Source organism: Coenobita brevimanus, chromosome 79 (assembly GCF_032717465.1).
Source record: "Coenobita brevimanus isolate Jiangsu-jjx chromosome 79, ASM3271746v2, whole genome shotgun sequence".
NCBI classification, from domain to species: Eukaryota; Metazoa; Arthropoda; class Malacostraca; order Decapoda; family Coenobitidae; genus Coenobita; species Coenobita brevimanus.
The window spans coordinates 5,584,037-5,601,681 of NC_137032.1; the positions used below are offsets into that span (position 1 = coordinate 5,584,037).

Here is a 17,645-nt window from a genome sequence, read left to right on the forward strand (position 1 = left end):
GAGACGAAGAGCCTTTGACTCCACCCTATTGAGATGTGTGTGGGGAGCCTCCACGCACATGACAGTTGTACTCTAAACAAAAGTAAATACAACCCGTGTTTAAAGTCAACAACCGTGTAGGGTGAAGAAGGCACAGAGTCGTCTTAGCACATCTAATCTCTTGGAAGCAGACTTTACAAGAGATGCAATATGATCTTTCCAAGACAAGTCTCGAGTGAATGAAACCCCAAGCATGTTCAAGGATGATGCAAGATTGAACCGGATATTATTTAATATCAGTGGGTACTCCAGTGGAAGATTTTGACTGGTTGATGGGAATAAAAACTAAGTCTTTGATGCATTAAAAACAAGATTATTTTTACCCCAGGCAGACATTAGGTGTGTCATAGCCTCATCCCTTGTTTGTTGAATGTCAAGTGCAATGGCGAAGCTTTCGCCAAAGTCCCGAAAGGAGGATGACCAGGAGTCTGAAAGGTAGGTGAGAAGATTAGTGAAGCGTCCCTATCGGAACCCATACTGATGATCAGAAAAAAGGTTGTGACAGAAAAGATGCCTTAAAATTTTTCTGTTAAGAACAAACTAAAAAACTACTGAGACACAGGATGTTGAAGCAACTGGACTATAGTTAGAAGGTTGGGAATGGTTACCCCTCTTTGTGACTGGGTGAATGAGAGCAAACTTCCAGCAAGAAGGAAAGGTACAAGTTGAAAGACAAAGGTGAAAGAGTTTACTTAGGCTGGGTGTAAGCACAGAAGCACAGTTCTTGAAGACAACAGGAGGGACTTCATCAGGCCCATATGCCTTGTTAGTATTGTGACCAGTGATGGCAGAAAATACATCAGCTGAAGAAATTTTAATGTCAGCCATGAGGAAGTCAGAGGGGAAAGTGATGGAGGAACAGCACTGGAATCGTCTAAAGTGGAATTGGAGGAGAAAGTCTGAGCGAAGAGATCTGCTTTATCAGTAGACGAAATAGCTACAAAGCCATCATAGTAGAAAAGAGGAGAGAAGGATGATGAGTTAAAGTCGTTAGAAAGGTTTTTGGCAAGGTGCCAGAAGGAGCGGGAAAAATCGAGTTGGAGAGTTGGGAGCATTTAGTAAGGATGAAATTATTTTTAGCAGGCGAAGAACAGACTTAGCACGATTCCGGGAAGAAACATAAAAAAGATGTGATTCAGGGGTGGGTTGGCTCCAGTACCTTTTATAGGCCCTCTCCTTGTTGCGGACAGGATTAGAACAAGCGTGATTAAACCAAGGCTTTCTTGCATTAGTCAAAGGATATGAGAAAGGAATGTATGCTTCCATGCCCGAGAGAATAAGATCCGTAATGCGCAAGGCACACTCAGATAGCTCACGGCCATGGAAGCAATAATCATTCCAGGGAAAATCAAAGAAGTACTGCCTGAGGGCCTCCCAATCCACAGCTCCAAAGTGCCACAGATGACGTTTCTTTGGAGGGTCCACAGGCCATACCGGAGCGATAGGACAGGTTAAGGTAATAAGGTTATGATCAGAGGAGCCCAACAGGGAAAAAAGATTAACAGTGTAAGCAGAAGGATTAGTTGTAAGGAAGAGGTCAAGTATGTTGGCGCTCTCTCCAAGGTGGTCAGGGATATGGGTACGGTGCTGTACAAGCTGCACTAGGACATTAAGGGTAGAAAGATGTAGGTTTGTTCACCAGGTGGATCCGTGAAAGGAGAGGAGAACCAAAAGTGGTGGTGATCATTGAAATATCCTAGAATGGAGATTTCAGAGAAAGGAAAAATGGATAGAATGTGTTCCATCACAGAAATAAGATAGTCAAAGAATTTTTGATAGTAGAATTAGATCAGTAATCAGTGCACATATATTCAATCAGAGAATGACAGAAGAGCCGAAGCCAGAGTAGAGAATTCAGAAGAATCAAGTTCAGGAACACGAGAGCAAGATAAATCGTTGCGTACATATACACAACTGCCAGCTTTGGCTTTGAAATGAGTATAGAGAAAGTAGAAGGATACAGAAAAGGGTTTGCTGTCAGTTGCCTCAGACAGCAGTCTCGGTTAAGGAGACAAGGTGAGGTTTAGAGGAGAGGTGGTGTTCAACAGCCGCGAATGTTGCAGAAATGAAGAAGTGAGTCAGTATATGTATACTGTATATGAAGCCCCTGTGGCACAGTGGTAGAGTGTGCATCTTTCACGATGGTGGACGCTGGTTCGCCTCCCAGCAGAGCTGTAAAAACTTTGTGAAGCATTGACCGAGCCATTTACTGCTTTAGCGGACTTTAGAGGTGCTGTGGTTGAACCAATGTCGCACACTATAGTTGCGGCGTGCGATTCTGAGGTACTGGCAACCTGCCATTCGAAAGTGCGTCTGATTTCACATATAATATGAGACGTGTGTGATTCGTGTATAATATGTTCGTGTATAATAATATTCATGTATAATATATTCCTGCATAATAATATGATTCATGTATACTATGATACGAAATCTGACACACTTTTGAATGTTAGGTTGCCAGAGTACGATAATGACAATATCAGAGTCGTGCGCCGCGACTATGGTATGCTTGCACCAAGTCAGTTTAAGGCAGGCCAATTACACTTGGTTCACAGACTACACACACATCCAAAGTCACTCCAACATTACAGTTACACTCACAAGCACTTCTCACCTTACACAGTCAGTCTCTACCAGACAGCCTAAGCCACTGGCTATATCGTCCCTGCTTCTGTAGAGATAGGCCGGTCCTGCAGTGGACTTTCGAACGGCTGATAGTGATTATCTATATCTATCTATCTATCTATCTATCTATCTATATATATATATATATATATATATATATATATATATATATATATATGGGAATTACCAAGAATAAAACAAGAAAATACACCACCCAAATAACTGCATTCAGCTTCGGTGAAATCCCCTTGGACTGGAGCAGTTAAAGATGATGGGTTATTCGTTACTGTAGAAACCTTTTGGCAGATGTGGAAAGGAGGGAAAAGCCACTGGTTTACAGAGGTGAAATTATTCTCAAACAGATTCGTCTTATTTAGGGAACTTTAAAGTTCCCTGCAAAAACAAAATTCAAAACTAGTCAGGAATAAAGCTCATCTCTCTTCATCTACAGTATGTCTTCTTCTATGTTATGTTATAAGCATTAAAGCCGAGCCAACATTTCAGACTGGTGTACACAGAAGCAACAATGAACGAAGTGTTCCGGTTTCGAGGAGCTGCACCCTTGACTGTACCCCACAAAGCAATCAGAGACACGATGCTTCAGGTCAGCACCATTTAGCATACAGTAAAAGCTTGCTATTTGTTACTGACATGTTCCAAAATACAGTACTGCATTTTTTTCATACAACTGGTACTGTAACTTGGGGGAACTGACAAATCACCTATACATTAACAAGGGAACTTTAATAGACAATTTTTTTTTAATACAACACTTTGGAGAAATAAATATATAAATTGAAATAAAAGAGGATAGATAAATAAAAACGCTGACATATTAACCAGGGCTTTCTGTATTGAGCGAATGACCAAGTACACAGTGATATGAGGCTATACCTATCAGAAATCTCACCGTACCATCATCATCATCATCATTATCATAATGTAATCCTGCTAATAAGTACGGCAACCGTACAGTACTTCATCCTTGTGTGCAATAAGAGCGATGATGATAAATAGGGGGAGGGGGTAGGGTTCACAAACAAGGGTAAGAAAACCTAAAAGTGCATGCATCATCACAGTTTCAAGTGAAATATGCCACAGATCCTTTCACTCATTATTTTTGCTTCAAAAGTCTCAGCTCCTCCTCACAGCCAAACTAAAAGCTTCAGAGATGTGTATGAAGAAAAAAAGATAAATACAGTACTGTAACCTGTAAATGCTGTCAATATACTGATCCAGTAATTGAAAGCTTTGAAAATTACACTGGCATGCATCAGTCCTTTCTTGCCACAGTGACACTTAGGGATAATGTAATGTACAGTACTGTATGTTTAATTACGTATTCTATTATCTGCTGTACCGCATACATACATTGCTTGCCCAAATCTTGTTAAATCTACTAGATAAGTACAAGACCTAGCTCTGGCGACATTTACAATGTACGTGAATGCTGGTTGTATGTATTTTCATATACTGTACTATCACCCTGTTGGTTTATGTTATTACACAATGTACACTGACTCTGACACAAACATAGCCAAATAAAAGCACTGCTGTCAGCCACAAACACCTCCTCCTGATTTGTACTTGGCCCACGTGGGGAATAGTTAATTTTATTTCTAACTCTATTTCTGGCATACTTGTTCTTGAAGTGGATTTCATAAGGACTGATACAGACACTGATACAAAATGCTTCTACTGGGATTCTGTGGTAATAAGTTTACCTGTTGCTACAGGTATACATCATCACACGTATGGGATGAGTTCCAAAATATCACTACTGCTTCCAAACAACTTGTTCTGAAATTTGGGAGATGGGAAAATAAGTGTTATAGATGGAGATCAGTCTCTAATAAGTTTTCTGTGTTTAATGTGAAGTTAGTATCAACATAAGAAAAACAAATATTTATAATGAGGACTTGTTATACAGATATGTTAAAGTTACAGAGAAAAATCAACAGGTTTACATGGACTTCTAATAATGGCTATGTTAAATTGTCAGGGTCATCGAGTGCCGGCTGAGACCACAGTGATGATCAACTTATACAGCGTGCACATGGATCAAGACTACTGGGGTGACCCTCTTGTATTCCGACCTGAGCGCTTTATCAACGCTGATGGATCACTTCGTAAGGAAGAGCGACTCATTCCATTTGGCAAAGGTGAGGTTTTACTATCAGCGCTGGAAACGGATACCTTCTTGTGGTGGCACCAACATAACTGGGCAACTCCGCTATCCAGTTGTACAGATCATCCCACAGCTCCCTTCCCGTCCATCGAAATGAGGATAATGGTTACCCATGGACAACCTCAGCCTGCTGTTCACTGGGTTCACATCTACAGCAGTCTGGGGCTACAACAATAACACTGTATTGTAGCAGTTAAAAGTTTGCCCACATTTCCCTGCCACCTGTTGCAGTGGAAGGTGTCACAAGTGATATTATTAAGTGACAGCACAATGGTATGAAGAAAACAACAAAAAGTATGAGAAAAGAATGGTACTCTGACATTCAGTAAGGAATATGAAAAGAAGAACACACTGCTGTCAGGAGACTGTAGATAAACCTTTGCTCATGACAATACTGTACATTTAAGCATCCAGTACCTAATACTTTTGGTGTGATTCATCTCGTGTTATGAGACATCGTACCAGCTGTGACTAAATCTCCTCTATCATCGTTCTTTTTTTTTTTTTTTTTTTTTTTAATAACAGAACAGAGGAAGGAAAAACAAATGAATAGAAAAAATAATCCATACACCAGATTACTGGCATCCTCTGTTAATAAAATATCTGTAACAGTTAGACGTGAACAGCTGTAGGTTGCAGTTTGGAGGGAAACAACTCTGGGGAAGCGAGTTCCAAAGAGATGCAGTACGGGGAATGAAAGAATTCTGATAGGCATAAGTTCTGCAATATGGCTGAGTGACATTCAAGTCATGAGCGCTACCAGGTGCCCGTGTAGCACGAGGGAAAGCATGGAGAGGTGGCAACAAAGGACGCAACTTCGTCTGAGCATTTGCCATAAATATATCTGTAAAATAAAGCAAGGGAGGCAACATTCCTTCTTACTTGTAGGGGAGGTAGTTTATTTGTAATGGCAGGGTTGTTATTAATTCTAACAGCCTTGTTCTAAATTTTGTCTAGTTGTTTTAATGCAACCTCTCCACATCCATTCCACAAGGGTTAGCAATATTCAAGCTGGGAGCGCACATGACTCTTGTAAATTATAGTTAGCTGCTCGTCAAAGAAGTTACGGACTCTGTACATTAATCCAAGTTTCTTTGAGGTGGTTTTAGCAAGTGATCTTACATGAGAGGTCCAGCTGAGGGCACTGTTAAGTGAGACGCCGAGAATTTCAATACTTTTGGAGATGGGAATATTAGTAGTACTGAAGGTAATATACGAATCTAGCAATATCTGTCTATTAGTAAATTGTATATGTTTAGTTTTACTAGTATTAAATGAGACAAGGTTGTTTTGTCCCCATTCACTGATCGTTGATAGGTCTTGATTTATGGAGATGGCTGTACTTAGTTGAGAGGTAGAGATATTAGACTTTGTAAATGGATGTCTGAGTGTGAATGAACTATGTAGTGTTGAGTCATCTGCATATGAGTGAATAGGATTGTGGGTGACAGATAAGAGATCATTAATATGAACCAGGAACAGGGTTGGGGCTAGAAGTGATCCCTGCGGCACGCCCGCGTTAATTGAGTGGAAATTGGAATATTCATCATCTACTTTTACTCTTATATTCCTGTCACTGAGATAGGAGGAGATCAAAGGAACAAAAGACTTTAGTTCATAGCAAGGGAGTTTGGACAACAGGGAACGATGCCATACTCTATCGAAAGCTTTAGAAATATCAAGGGCTACTGCATGAGTTTCTCCATGTAGGTCAATTGATTGATGGATGGTATGAGTTAGAAGATTGAGTATGTCAATGGTGGATCTTTCGTGGCGAAAACCATATTGTCTATCACTAATTAAGTTGTTGGATTCAAGATGTTTAACAATGTGCTTATTAATTAAAGTTTCAAATACCTTACCAAGATAAGATGTGACTGCTATTGGTCTGTAATCAGAGGGGTCAGAGGAGCTTCCTTTCTTCGGAATTGGGTGGATATTGGCTTCTTTCCATGAATTTAGGAATGAGGAAGTAAGTATGCATAGTTTGAATAATGTAGCTAGAACAGAGGCAAGTTCAGGGGAACACTTTTTCAAAACAATTGGCGGAATCCATCTGGTCCTGGAGCTTTGTTGGTGGGTTAATTGTCTAGGATGGATTTTATGTATCTTGTCTGTATTTGAAGTGGAACATTTTCGGGAGAGTCAAGTCCTAGTACTGGGATGTTCTGGCTGGCATCGTCTATGGTAGAATTTTTGGGAAACGTACTGGCAAAATATCTGCTTTCGCACGTGGGATTTTGTAATGTTGCCATCTGAAGATTTCAGTGGGGGAATGGATGATGATTTGTTAAAGTTATTATTGAAAGAAGTAAAAGTTGACCAGAATATTCTATTGTCATTAGGGTCGTTAAGTAGTTTTGATGCTTGCTTTTGAAGAAAGTTTGCTTTAGCTAGATTTGTTACAGCTTTTGCATGATTTTTAGCAATTTTAAATTGAGAATGTGATTCAGATGTTTTTGATTTTAAGAGTCATATGCTAATGACTCCTGGGCTGTTGCTCTGGCGCAGTTGCCATCAAACCATTTTGGAGAGTTCGATCTTTTAATGAACTGTTGACTTGGTATGAATAAATCCATACCAGCTAGTATTAAGTCGCAAATGTGGGACTGGGTAGAATTGGGATCACTAGAGAAGAAAGACTGCCATGGAATGTCAGCAAGATAATTTCTAAATCCATCCCAGTTTGCCTTATCAAAGTGCCATCGGGTCACTCTAACAGGTTCAGAACGGGGAGTTGTTGGAGGTATAACTAATTAGGCTTTGATGAGATTGTGGTCAGAGGATCCAAGTGGTGACAGTACCTCTGTCGTGTATTGATCTGAATTATTTGTTATGAATAAATCCAAGAGATGGGCATTATGATCAGGATTATCAGGTATTCTAGTTGGTTGCTTTACTAGCTAGGTGAGATTAAACGATTCTGCAAACAGCTCTCACTCTAGACCAGCGTCATCAGTCCTGGCAAAATCGTGCCCAAAAGAGGACCCAAAGACCTACGGTTGTGTTTTGAATGGCATTAGGATCCTTTGTGAACACCTCTTCCCTATCTCTCAAATGATTTTGATGCAAACTGTGTTGATATTAAAAAGGAATAAATTATATACGGGATTACGAATAAAGAAGGTGCTGTGGACTCCTAAACTACTTAATATTCAGGCCTAGAACCTATTCTTAGTCCCTCTCGAAGAATATTTTTACAATGTCAAAATCAATTACAGTATGTTGAGATTTCTGGACATACTGGATTTGAAAGACTGGAAGTCACAGATAGTTAGAAGGATAAACTGAAAAAGGATGTGTATAGTTACCAATCATATACATAAAAGACTGAAACCATCAGCTGGCTCCAGCATCTACTTTGTTCCCAGCATCAACAGTACAGTCTGCTTTACAGCACTCAGTTATTTTATCTTGACTACCATGGTTATTGACTCACTATTTCGCAGCCTCTTCTTTGATAAACCACTGCCAAGTTTCTCTGGTTCATCTCCATGTAATCCAGTATTCTTGATAATATTTAATTCGCTTTTTTTCATGAATCAGTTTCATACTAAAACCTGTAATCTGGTGTAAGGATTATTTTTTACTTAATTTATTTTTCCTTCTTCTATTCATGTTATGTAACAAAAAAAATCATTCATTATATAAATATTCTTCTTTCTGAAATTCTTATCTTTAAGAGCTCTGTGTTACTTATAACAAGAAAAATCAAGTCATAGTTCCTTGTAAAGCCAGCTTTAACCATTAGTTTAACACAGTAACAATGGCCTGCCAAATCATACCAGGGAACCCAACACCCAAGACCAGGCAAAACTCCTCCCATTCATAAGTTCCACTAAAGAAATACATACACACTGTATTTCACAGGTTATATAAACCTCTGTTGGCATCCGTTTTTCGAAAGAGTCCTTGTTTGTACTTTCATTTTCACTCCTGCAGCTACGTACCAAACATTTCAAAGTCAAACTTGAAATAAACATTGAAGTGAAAAATATGTGAAACAACATGATTTTTGACAATGATTTACTGACATGGACACTTATCAGAAAAATTAATTAGGATCTTTTATAAATACAGGTTCAGGTCATCAAACAACTGGTATAGTGTGTTTGTTTTAACCTGACAAAGATCATTAACTTCTTTCAGACTGGATGATGGCCAAATGAAGTCAGATTGGAAAGTCATTATGGCTAGTAACCAAGGAGATTCATTCCATCCTGATAACCCAGGCTCATCAAATTTCATGCAACCATGACTTGTTTTTCATGTTGTAGGAATGGTCCAAGTCCATTACTTTAAAACAAACTTACTGCAGTATACAGAAATCAATCTTAACCCTTAGGTCGGAGGGTGTGCCTAGGGGAATCGCTGGCTCGCATGACGACCTTCCTGCTCTTCACAGCCCTTCTACAGCACCTCAGATTCAAGCTGGATCCTGCTATCCCTGTACATGATACTGAAGGCAAGGGTGGCTTCACCCTGGGGCCACCTGAGTACAAAGTCTATGTTGACGCCAGGTTCTAGGCCCGTATTCTCACCATTTAAGGAGGCTCCTGATGGTGAAGAGAGATGCTTTCGAGCTGTGGCACCAATGTGACTGGGTGGCAGAGTTGTAATGTAACAAAGTAAATTTATTTTAGTACTGTACTCAAGTAGTTTAAGTGGGTATCAACTTTTTAAAAAGTACACATTTCTTGTACTATTTTTATTTTAATTAAGTATGGGTTTCAAATTGTCTACTCCATTTCATTTGAAAATACACTATAACGTAAAGTACTAGCTACATTAAGTAACAGAGTTTGACTGCATGGCCACTGACATATGACAGAACACAGAACAGTCCAAACATGGATGGTGATTAATCACAGTCAGCTCTTCATGTCTGATCCAATAGTGTGTGTGCGTGTGTGTGTGTGTGTGTGTGTGTGTGTGTGTGTGTTTACGGTCACCATGCTTCCTCCCCACAGTCATTCTCATCACGTGTCTCTCGCTTCATCATCATCATTCAAACCTCTTTTCCACTCTAAGAGTGGAATGAGGTAGGGTCCACAAGGCAAGAAAAGAGGATAACAAAAAGGAACACTAATTAACAGCATTTTCAGTGTAATGGGACACACACCCATTTATCTGCCATGCAAGCTCCTGGAATCCTAATTCTTTTTTTTTTTTTTTTTTTTTTTTATGCGAGGAAGAGGGAACCAAAGGCCATGAGCCCGCAGTAACAGTTCCCTCCAAGAGAAAAACAAAATACAATTGAGAGCCAAATTCAAGATCCGATCATTTTGAGATGCCTGGACACACTGCGTTTGAAAGACTGGAGATCATAGGCAGCAGGAAATACGGACAGAGGGAGACAGTTCCAGAGCTGACCGGTTGCATAAATGAAAGACTGGGAGTAACGGTTAACTCTTGCTTTAGAGAGTTGGACAGAAAAGGGATGAGAGTTTGCTGCCAGACGGGAGCTACGCGCCCGTCGTACAGGTGGAGGAATGCAAGCAGATAGTTCAGGGGAGCAGTGACCATTAAAGTAGCGATAGAAAAGAGATAAAGATGCAACAGTGCGGCGAAGAGACAGAGCTTGAAGGGAGTCAGTAAGAGGAGGAGAGTTAATGAGACGAAAAGCCTTTGACTCCACCCTATTGAGAAGAGCTGTATGTGGGGAGCCTCCCCACACATGAGAGTTGTACTCCACACAGGGGCGGATAAAACCCCTGTATAGAGTCAACAATTGTGCAGGGGTAAAGAAAGAGAGGAGTCGGCTTAGCACGCCCAATCTCTTGCAAGCAGATTTTACAAGAGATGTAATATGATCTTTCCAAGATAAGTCCCGAGTAAATGAAATCCCAAGCATGTTCAAGGATGATGCAGGATTAAGCTGAATATTATTAAACATTAGTGGGTATACCTGTGGAAGATTTTGTCGAGTTGATAGGTGTAAGAACTGAGTCTTAGATGTATCAAATACAACCATATTATTTTTACCTCAGTCAGAGATACGAGCCAAGTCAGACATTAGGTGTGCCATAGCCTCATCCCTTGTTTGTTGAAGTAACTGTTGAGATGGGCGTTGCGGGAACCGAATGGAAAGGTGAAGGGTGGAGTCATCAGTGTGTGAGTGGATAGGGTTATATGTACAGCTTAGAAGATCATTGATGAATAAAAGGAAGAGAGTTGGTGATAGGACAGAGCCCTGAGAAACACCACAGTTGATAGATCTAGGAGAAGAACGATGGCCATCTACAACAGCGGCTATATAACGACCAGAAAGGAAGCTAGCGATGAAAGCACAGATAGAAGGATAGAAACCGTGGGAGGGCAGTTTGGAAAATAAAGATTTATGCCAGACTCGATCGAAAACCTTTGAGATGTCAAGTGCAATGGCAAAGCTTTCGCCAAAGTCCCGAAAGGAGGATGACCAGGAGTCTGAAGGTAGGTGAGAAGATCGCCAGTGGAGCATCCCTGACGGAACCCGTACTGACGATCGGAAAGAAGGTTGTGATAGGAAAGATGCCTTAAAATTTTTCTATTGAGAATTGACTCGAAAACTTTTGAAATACAGGACGTTAAAGCAATTGGACGATAGTTGGAGGGTTGGGAGTGGTCACCCTTCTTTGGGACTGGCTGAATGAGAGCAAACTTCCAGCAAGAAGGAAGGTACAAGTTGACAGACAAAGGCGAAAGAGTTTGCCTAGGCAGGGTGTAAGCACAGAAGCACAGTTCTTGAGAACAACAGGAGGGACCCCATCAGGCCCATATACCTTGTTAGTACTGAGGCCAGTGATGGCAGAAAATACATCAAATGAAGAAATTTTAATGTCAACCATGAGGAAGTCAGAGGGGGGAAGTGATGGAGGAACAGCACCGGAAACGTCTAAGGTGGAATTGGAGGAGAAAGTCCGTGCGAAGAGATCTGCTTTATCAGTAGAAGAAATAGCTACAGAACCATCAGAGTAGAAAAGAGGAGGGAAGGATGATGAGGTAAAGTTGTTAGAAAGATTTTTGGCAAGGTGCCAGAAGGAGCGGGAAGAATTCGAGTTGGAGAGTTGAGAGCATTTAGTATGGATGAAAATTTTTTTAGTAGAGCGAAGAACAGACTTAGCACGATTCCGGGCAGAAACGTAAAGATGATGTGATTCAGGGGTGGGTTGGCTCCGGTACCTTTTGTAGGCCCTCTCCTTGTTGCAGACAGCATTAGAACAAGCGTGATTAAACCAAGGCTTTCTTGCGTTAGTCAAAGGATATGAGAATGGAATGTATGCTTCTATGCCCGAGAGAATAACCTCCGTAATGCGCAAGGCACACTCAGATGGCTCCTGGCCATGGAAGCAATAATCTATCTATCTATCTATCTATTGCCAGACGCCTCAATCCCGTTTGGGGTGGCCACAAACAAATCGCCTCCAAGTCGCCCTGTCCCCCGCCATTTCACTGCCCTGCTCCCAACTCACACCCCCCTCTCTCATATACCTCTCCACCCCATCCCTTCATCTCATCCTCGGCCTTCCCCTCCCTCTTCCCCCCTCCACCTCACTCACATACACTCTCTTCGTCAGTCTTTCACCCTACATCCTCTCCACATGGCCAAACCACCTCAGTGTGTTCCTCAAAATGCTTCCTATCACATCCACATCAACACCACAACGCTCCTTTATATCCTCATTCGTCAGCCAGTCTCTTCATGTGACTCCACAGGCTCCTCTTAAATAACTCATTTCCACTGCTCTCATTCTTGACTTGTGTCCTTCCAACAACGTCCAAGCTTCACTTCTGTACGTTAGAGTTGGTATCACAATACTGTCATGTAGTAACTTTTTCACTTCCATGCTCACTTCCCTGTTTCTTATCACTGCTTTCAAAGAACCAGCAACCTTTCTTCCCTGCTGTACCCTTTCAAGCACTTCACCCACCAAACCTCCATCCTTACTCATCACGCTACCCAAGTACTTAAATGTACTCACATTTTCCAATTCCTCACCATCCAACCTCGCTGTACATTCACTGACTTCACCTCTCTCAAAGACCATCACTTTACTCTTCCCTACATTCACCTTTAGATTCCGTTTCTTACACACTCTCCCAAACTCATCCACCAAGCCTGCAGCTCCCCTACGTCTTCACTCAACAACACAGTATCATCTGCAAACAACAGCACAGGGAGCTTCCAAACACCACCCCCTTCCACCAGGGCCACTCCAACATCCACCACCCTACCCTGTACCTCTTTTATTACCCCATCCATGTACAGATTGAACAACCATGGAGACATGACACATCCCTTTTTCAACCCAACTTTCAAAGAGAAAAATTCACTTAGTTCACCATCTACACGCACTGCAGCCTTTGCACCATGGTACATACTCTTCACAGCATTCAACAACTTCCCATCTACTCCATATATTCTTAACACTTTCCACAATCCTTGTCTATCCTCCCTGTCATATGCTTTCTCCAAATCCATGAAAGCCGCATACAACTTCTTTCCCTTCTCTAGAAACTTTTCCACTAAAGATCTAAGAATGAATATCTGATGTACACAACCTCTTCCCTTCCTAAAGCCTCCTTGTTCTTCTCCAACTAATTTCTCTGTTCTTTCTCTAACTCTGTCAATAAGTATCCTACCATACACTTTTCCTATTATATTAAGAAGACAAATGCCCCTGTGATTACCACACACTTCTTTTTCCCCTTTTCCTTTGTACAAGGGAATAATTATACCTGACTTCCAATCCTCCGGGACTCTACCTTCCTCCCAGGCCAATCTGCACATCTTCCACATCCATTCTACTACTATCTCTCCCCCATGCTTCAGCATTTCACCACACACTCCATCAATTTCTTTGGCTTTCCCCGATTTAACTTTCTTCATTGCTTCCACAACTTCTATGCTACTGATTTCTTCCTGTCTTCTCACCTCCCTCCTTCTCCTAGCCATTCCCCAGCCACCTATACTCGCATTACTTCCATCCTCTACGTTCAACAATTCCTTAAAGTGTTCTCTCCATCTGCTCACTTTTTCTCCCTCCTCCTCTAGTATTCTACCATTTTTATCTTTCACTCCCCTGCTAACTTCACTTCCACCCTGTCTTACTCTTTTCACCTCTTTCCAGAACATTTTCTTACAGTCCCTCCACTTTACACTCAAAGCAATAATCATTCCAGGGAAAATCAAAGAAGTACTGCCTGAGGGCCTCCCAGTCCGCGGCTCCAAAATGCCACAGACAACGTTTCCCTGGAGGGTCCACAGGCCTTACCGGAGTGATAGGACAGGTTAAGGTAATAAGGTTGTGATCGGAGGAGCCCAGTTGAGAGAAAAGATTAACAGAGTAAGCAGAAGGATTAGTTGTGAGGAAGAGGTCAAGTATGTTGGAGCTCTCTCCAAGGCGGTCAGGGATACGGGTAGGGTGCTGTACAAGCTGCTCTAGGTCATTAAGGATAGAAAAGATGTAGGCTTGTTCACCAGGTGGATCCGTGAAAGGAGAGGAGAGCCAAAGGTGGTGGTGAACATTGAAATCTCCTAGAATGGAGATTTCAGAGAAAGAAGAAATGGATAGAATGTGTTCCATCGTAGAAGTAAGATAGTCGAAGAATTTTTGATAGTCAGTAGAATTAGGGGATAAGTAAACAGCACAGATATATTTAGTCAGAGAATGACAGGAAAGCCGAAGCCAGAGTGTAGAGAATTCAGAAGAATCGAGTTCAGGAACACGAGAGCAACATAAGCCGTTGCGTATATATACACAACAGCCACCTTTGGCTTTGAAATGAGTATAGAGAAAGTTGGAGGATACCTCACATGCATGACAAATGGCATTTAAAAAAATAAAAAACCTTAAGTGACTCACATTACTTATCAAAGTCAGTCCGACAACTCACTCCCATCACTTCACTTACCTCGACTCTATACCTCGTTTTTCCACAGCCTAATTCACCATATACTGTAGATCCAACATTTTCATGGTCTACCACATCTCCTGCCTTCAGACTCACTCACAGGTACCTGTTTCATCGCCCTACCTATATCTTTTCTCGACCTACCATACCATCTGAGCACACTTCCTTCAGCTCTACTGTCAAAATACTTCCTAACTCCATGTCTTTCACTAATCACATCTTGTACTCTGTAACTTACACACTTCACATACATTCCTCAATAACCCCATTTCCACTACTCCTACTCATGACTTTTCATTCTCCTGCCTCACTACAATCTCACACCCATGCCTTAATCTGAGCACTAACATATCATTATACAATCCTCTTGCAGCCTCCACACTCAGACCTTTGTGTATTATCAAGATCCCAAAGCACCTGCCAGTTTCTTCCTTGTGCTACTCTGCTTTCCAACTTCTTTGTGCAGTTAACTTTCTTTTATGTTATTCCAGACAGGAAATAGTAAACTCCCTTGCCAGGTCAAGGCTCTCTCCATTCACCATCACACCATACTGAGAATCAGCTTCTCTTTTAACAGACATCACTTTTATCAACAGTTAGTATCAAAGCACGACACTCACAGAATCCACACACCAGCATCAGTCTGGAAGCCTCGTGTTTATTATCAGCAAGCAACACACATCTGCATACATTAGGGATTTGAGTTATTCCATCATCTGCCATTCATTACCATCTCTCTCTCTCTCTCTCTCTCTCTCTCTCTCTCTCTCGTGTGTATGTATACCGTATTTATATATATATATATATATATATATATATATATATATATATATATATATATATATATATGATGTTTCTTTTTTCAAATCTTCATTTTACTGTTTCCTGCTGTTTTTCCTCTCTTCTACCCCCTTTTCTTTCCTGTGGCGCTGTTCCCCTTTTTTTTTTTTTTTTTTTATCCCCTTCCGTGTTCTCTTTCTCCCTCGTATTTCAGCTCCAACCTTCTTTTTTATCCCTCTCCTCCCTTGAGCTGCAGGTCCTTTCTTCCTCTTCTTTAAATTTCTCTCCTCTTCCTCTTTCTCTCTCACCCTCCTCCTTTGATTTCACCTTTAGTAATTTTCTTTTCTCCTTCTCCCTTTCCTCCTTCTCCCCATTTTCCTCTGATTCAGTCTTTTGCTTTTCCCCTCTAGCTCGTCTCATCAACCGTCCTTCTCTTACTGGCTCCCTTCAACCTGTCTCTTCGTCGCACTGTTGCATCTTTATCTCTTTTCTGTCGCTACTTCGGTGGTCACTGCTCCTCTGAACTATCTGCTTGCATCCCTCCACCACCACTGTGGGGGCGTAGCACCCGTCTAGCAAGTTAGCAACAAACTCTCATCCCTTTTCTGTCTAACTCTCTCATGCAAGAGTAAACAGTTTCTCCCAGTTCACGTGGTATGCAACAGGGCAGCTCTGGAACTGTCCCTCTGTCTGTATTTCCTGCTACCCATGATCTCAAGTCTTCCAAGTACAGTGTGTCCAGGCATCTCGACATGAATGGATCTTGATTTTGGTTCTCTGTTATCTTGTTATTGTTATTTCTTGGAGGGAACAGTTTTCAGGCTCCTGGCCTTTGGTTCCCTCTTCCTTGCATAAAAGAAAAGAAGCTTGATCTCTCTCTCTCTCTCTCTCTCTCTCTCTCTCTCTCTCTCTGCCTACTATGCTGTACGATATACAGCATTTTGTAAATTATTTTTAATGATTGTCATATCTCTTATTTCACTGCTGTTGTTCTGTACTGTAAGTTACTCTTTTTCTCACTGCCTAACTTTCAGTATATTCTTCCTTTCTATAATGTTTTGCTTTCTAGCTTTTATCGCTATGTTAAAGTCTACTTTGCTTCTAGCACTGCTTTTTCCGTTTTCCAGTTGTTATATACTTTTCTGTTAACAAAAGCCAGAATGGTACAAAAGAGTTTCAGTAAGTTTACATAACCGGCAGGTACTATTTTTTATTACATTAATATTGTCACATGTCTAGGTAAGGATGCCAATTTGGTGAACCTCAGGCACCACAAAGGCTATATGGAAGTCATGGGTTCTCGTACCTATTTTGTAATAAAGAGGTTGAAAATGGGCTCTCGGGGTCAAGGTCAAGGGCACCAAAGGTCAACCATGATCTTTGGCAGCTATGTTGGTGACCCTGACCTTGACCCTGTGCCCATTCTCGAACTCGTTCAAGATTTTGGCCATATCTTGATACCCTAAAAGTTTCATGTTGACAGCTCAAGCCGTACATGAGATATCTTGTTAATCCACTCACAAACAAAGCCAGCCAACCTCACAACTGAAAACATTACCACTCCGCTCACTTCAGCGCGGGTGGTAATAATAAAGGAGTTTTAGTCCCTACTCTAACGTACTGGTGCGAAACTATGGTGTGATATGGAAGGAAAGTCATGAGTCAGAGCAGTGGAGAGGGGGCTGTTGAGGAATGTGTGTGGAATGCGGACAGTGGATGGGATAATGACTAATGTTTTTATTTATTTTAATTTATTTTTTATGCGAGGAAGAAGGAACCAAAGGCCATGAGCCCGCAGTAACAGTTCCCTCCAAGAGAAAAACAAAATACAATAGAGAGCCAAATTCAAGATCCGATCACTTTGAGATGCCTGGACACACTGCGTTTGAAAGACTGGAGATCATAGGCAGCAGGAAATACAGACAGAGGGAGACAGTTCCAGAGCTGACCTGTTGCATAAATGAAAGACTGGGAGTAACGGTTAACTCTTGCATTAGAGAGTTGGACAGAAAAGGGATGAGAGTTTGCTGCCAGATGGGTGCTACGCGCCCGTCGTACAGGTGGAGGAATGCAAGCAGACAGTTCAGGGGAGCAGTGACCATTAAAGTAGCGATAG

The 17,645-nt window shown here is 41.4% G+C and overlaps 1 protein-coding gene across 1 annotated transcript in view; it reads left to right on the forward strand.

The window, feature by feature from the left end:
• Positions 1-9,511, forward strand: part of LOC145408926 (methyl farnesoate epoxidase-like) — a 34,917-nt gene extending 25,406 nt beyond the window's left edge. The window contains exons 9-11 of the mRNA XM_080279507.1: positions 3,172-3,271; positions 4,670-4,829; positions 9,201-9,511. Coding sequence (XP_080135633.1) covers positions 3,172-3,271; positions 4,670-4,829; positions 9,201-9,382 — 442 coding nt within the window. The 3' untranslated portion in view covers positions 9,383-9,511. The remainder of the gene's footprint in view (positions 1-3,171; positions 3,272-4,669; positions 4,830-9,200) is intronic.
• Positions 9,512-17,645: the final 8,134 nt, after the last annotated feature.